Here is a 3920-nt window from a genome sequence, read left to right as displayed (position 1 = left end):
TGCCACCATCTCTGCCACCCCTGCCTCTGCTTTCCCACCGGTGCTGCCAGGGCTGCTGGGAGAGGGGAATTGGAGTCCTGGCAGCCGATCCCCCTGGTGCCAGTGTGCCCAAGGTGTGTGAGGGCAGGACGGGGACTCCCGGCACCCCAACATCCCATACCTTGTACATATGCGCAGCCTCTTCCAGGGGGTAGACGGTGTGCAGGCGGTGGTGCAGGGACTCCCGGCACACCACGCAGATGGCCTCCTCATCCTCCTCGCAGAAAAGCTTGAGGCGCTCATTGTGCTGGGTGCAGAGTGGGGTCTCCAGCTCCGACTCCGTCCCCAGGCCGCCCCGCAGCCCCAGCTGCCGGATGCTCTCCACGATGTTGGCCAGCTGCCTGTTGGGTCGGAAGCCACTGCGGTGGCAGGAGGCCCGGCACTGCGGGCAGGAGAAGGGCCCATCGGCCCAGAGACCCTTCTCCTGGCAGTGCTTGGCGATGCAGCCCTGGCAGAAGTTGTGCCCGCAGTCGATGCTGATGGGCTCACTCATGTACTCCAGGCAGATCGGGCAGATGGCCTCCTCCTGCAGCCGCTCCAGGGCACCTGCCAGGGCCATGGTGGCCTCCACAGCCGGGCGGCCTCGCTGGCTGCTTCCTTTCCCCCAGGGTCAACCAGCAGCACCTGGCAGAGCTCGCAGGCAGGCACGGTTGCGGTAGCTTCAGGCAGCACCAGCAGTGCCACAAAAGCCCAGAGGAGAAGCCAGCCTTGCTGCCGTGCAGCACCAGCCATGGGAGCCTCCGTGCCGGCTGGGGGTGGCACTGGCCAGGATAGCTGCAGCCAGCCCTAAAGGCTGGGGCTTCCTCCTGCCCCAGCAGGTCAAAGTGAAAGAAAAACCCTGCTGGGAGAGCAGGACAAATTAGGAACCGCCAGAAATAATCTGTGCCCATAGATAACCCCAGGCACTGGGATGGCAGAGCAGACGGGGTCATTCCTGGTATTTGCTGAGCCAAGGAGCCCGTGGTTGCAGCAGAAACCCCAGTGTTGCCTGCCCGCTCCCTGCTCACAAGCTGCCGGAAGGCGCTGGCCGAGCTCGGTCACTCCTGTGCTTTACCATGCCACCGCTCACACCGAAACATCCCCTGCAACGCCCACCCACCACAGAGAGGTGCAAGCTTGGGTATCAACCAGGGCAGGGCTCAAGGACAGCCTGGCAGGCAAGGGGTAGGAGGCAGAGGCAGCTGCCCAGAGCCCTGCCAGGAGCAAGCAGGATGAGCAATGATCCACCGTGCTGGGGGGGTGTGCAGTATGGAGGAGCTGGGGGGCAGCCAGGACCCACCCCACCACCCCGCAAACCCATCCAGTGTCAGCCTGGACCTCCTCCTAGCCGCCGCTGCCCACCACAGCCTCTGTGAAGCATCCTGAGAGCCAGTGGGAGAAGCTGCATGTTTTGCTCCTTTTTATTATACAAAAATAACTTCAACACAATCAGTACAAATCAGAATGAAAAGTTTCACTGAAAATGCCAAATAAATTAAAAATGCCTTTGTATAAACTTAAATAGAAGAGCTAAACACTGTATTAAATGGTCTGCCAAATTCACAGGCAATAAGAAAGCAGGGACGTATCTCACTGGTGCCCATGAAAGCAGGTCCTTGCAGAGCTGATGCTTGGAGGGAGCAGGGCAGTCCTCATCCACTGCCTGCATTGTTCTTTAGGTGATTCATGATAGCCTGGACCCATTTATCATCAGGTTTGGCACAGATCAGCTTGCCTCTGACTGTGATAAATCTGCAGAAAGAAATCCATTTGAGAGGAGAGGGAGGGGAGAGGGAGAGGGAGAGGGAGAGGGAGAGGGAGAGGGACCACCTGCTCCTTGCCACCGGTGAAGCTCACCAAACCAGACACCTCTATAGCTGCAGAACAGCCCCAGGGAAATATGGGGTGAGGGCTTTGCTTAATGTCATTACAGGTGTCCTGATCTCTACCACTTAAACCACGTCATCCCCAGCATGCCTACTCCAGCTGAGACACCATCCTGCCTGGGTCCTGCTATCTGGGGATGAGGAAGGTGACCAGCAAAAGCTCTTTTTGCTCAAACCTAATAGGGAGGTCCAGAAACTGGCTGCATGGGATGTGGGATTGACCTCTGAGATGTTTCCAGGCTGTTCTCCTAATGTGAGAGAGCCCAGCCTGGTATTTTCCCTTGGCAGGATGGGGTGTGATGTGGGGGTTCCTGGTGCTGCCACCCTTCAACAGAGCAGAGGCCCCCAGGATCTCGTCAGGAGATCTACTCACATCACAGCTGGCTTGAAGCAGTGGCTGCCCGTGTACTCATAACTCTTGATGAGGCTTGAGGGAAATGCTCTGGTGATGTATTGGAAGCAGCAGGGACCAGAAAAGTTGACAGAATCTGGAAGAGAAGTTAAGTTTTCTGATTAAACCAGAAAAGTGCCAGTGGGGAGAAGCAGGGTCAGAAGACCAGAAGGTCCCCACTGGAGCAGATGTTGCTCCCACCATGGGCTCCCACCAGAGCCATCCTTCTCTCAGGGAGCCAAAGAGTAGGAAGACATGCCTCTCCTTTCCTGCAGAAGATGCTCAGAAGGGACAGCTGCCAAGCATTACTAGGCCTTATACAGCAGAAAGAAAGAGGAGAGAGCTTCTCAGAGAGGAGAGCTTGGACTCACTTGGAGAAGAGGAGACCTGGTAGCAGAGGACAGCCACAAAAAGTACAGCAAGGGCAGCTGTGGAGGTCTTCATGCTACTGTTGGGTGGAGATAAATTGTAGGAGTCAGGCTAGACTGCTGCAGAGTGCCCCTTGCTGTACCTGATGCCTTGCTGTACCCTGGGTTCAGCCCGCTTTATAGAGGGAGACAGTGAGCAAGGACGGAAACACACCGGAAACATTGCTGAAAGACATGACACAATGGGAAAAGTGCTGTGTCAAGGGTGCCACGCAGTCCTGTGGAGGGAAGTGCCCTGAGCCCCAATGAGACTAGTGCCCTGATGTGGCATATTATATAATGATATACCACAAAATGATGGAGAAAAGGATATGACCTCTCTTTTCATTTCCCCTGACCAAAGGACTCTGTAGAGAGCCTAGAAGCAATGGTTCAGATCAGTAGATGGACCTCTTGCCTAGAAGTCATGTGATGGCAATGGATGGAGAATGACCATGGCTGTCATGCAGTCATGTTTCCTAGAATATCTGCATCACAGACAAACAGGGGACAATTCACTTCTCCCACAGCAACTGAAGCAGGGAGAGTCGATGAGTCAGGCAGCCCTCCCCGCCTGCCCGCTCAGTGGGTTGGCGAGGCACACAGCAGCCATGCCCTGCCCCGCTTCCAGCACAGTCCCAAGGACACAGGGGCTTTCTCCATGGGACTCAAAAAGCCGTCAGTATGTAAGTGTGCAGAGCAGAGGGTAGAGCACAGTGTCATCCCAGCTCTGGGTTCCTCTTCTGTCCTTGACCATCACTTGCAGTGAGTCATTAGGAAACTTGTTCTGTTTGCAGTTTCACAAATATCAGTGACAGCTAAAATAGCACTATATTATCCATGGATATAAGAATCAGCCATTAATGTTTACAAAGAGCTTTAGAAGCTCATGACCGTGTTGGAACAGCAGAGTTAGCTTAGATGATTATTTGGTTCCAGCAGTGTAGAATCAACACCCTCCTGACATTGCTTTGTCATTGTCCCAGCAGCCACAGACACATACAGAAGAGATTTGCTGGTTTAGCTGGTATTGTTTGGGTAGGAATGGTATCACTCCACGGGCAGAAAAATTCCTGTTGGAAATGCTACATCCCTACAGAAGGGCTCTGCTGACTTCCAGGCAAAGGCTTGTGGATAAAGTCTCAGGAGAGTAGAGGAAGACTGAGGTCTTCATGGTGGTAGTGACTGTGACCGGGTGCTGGACAACCACAGCTGCAG

General features: G+C 54.7%; 2 protein-coding genes across 2 annotated transcripts in view; both read right to left on the bottom strand.

Moving 5' to 3' along the window:
* The window catches only part of LOC104160691 (E3 ubiquitin-protein ligase TRIM39-like), a 4988-nt gene extending 4390 nt beyond the window's left edge, over positions 1-598 (bottom strand). The window contains exon 1 of the mRNA XM_009698885.1: positions 161-598. Within this exon, the coding sequence (XP_009697187.1) occupies positions 161-598 (438 nt within the window). The remainder of the gene's footprint in view (positions 1-160) is intronic.
* Positions 599-1670: 1072 nt separating this feature from the next.
* On the bottom strand, positions 1671-2739 carry LOC104160694 (C-C motif chemokine 5-like). Its single transcript, XM_009698889.1, has 3 exons — positions 2667-2739; positions 2278-2392; positions 1671-1770 (listed from the first exon to the last, which is right to left on the bottom strand). Exons 1-3 carry the CDS (start codon positions 2737-2739, stop codon positions 1671-1673), a joined length of 288 nt encoding a protein of 95 aa, XP_009697191.1.
* Positions 2740-3920: the final 1181 nt, after the last annotated feature.

The sequence above is a fragment of the Cariama cristata genome, unplaced genomic scaffold (assembly GCF_000690535.1).
Source record: "Cariama cristata isolate BGI_N322 unplaced genomic scaffold, ASM69053v1 scaffold40194, whole genome shotgun sequence".
Lineage (NCBI taxonomy): Eukaryota > Metazoa > Chordata > Aves > Cariamiformes > Cariamidae > Cariama > Cariama cristata.
The sequence above is the reverse complement of the archived record's forward strand: the minus strand, read 5'-3'. Positions and strand labels throughout refer to the sequence as shown.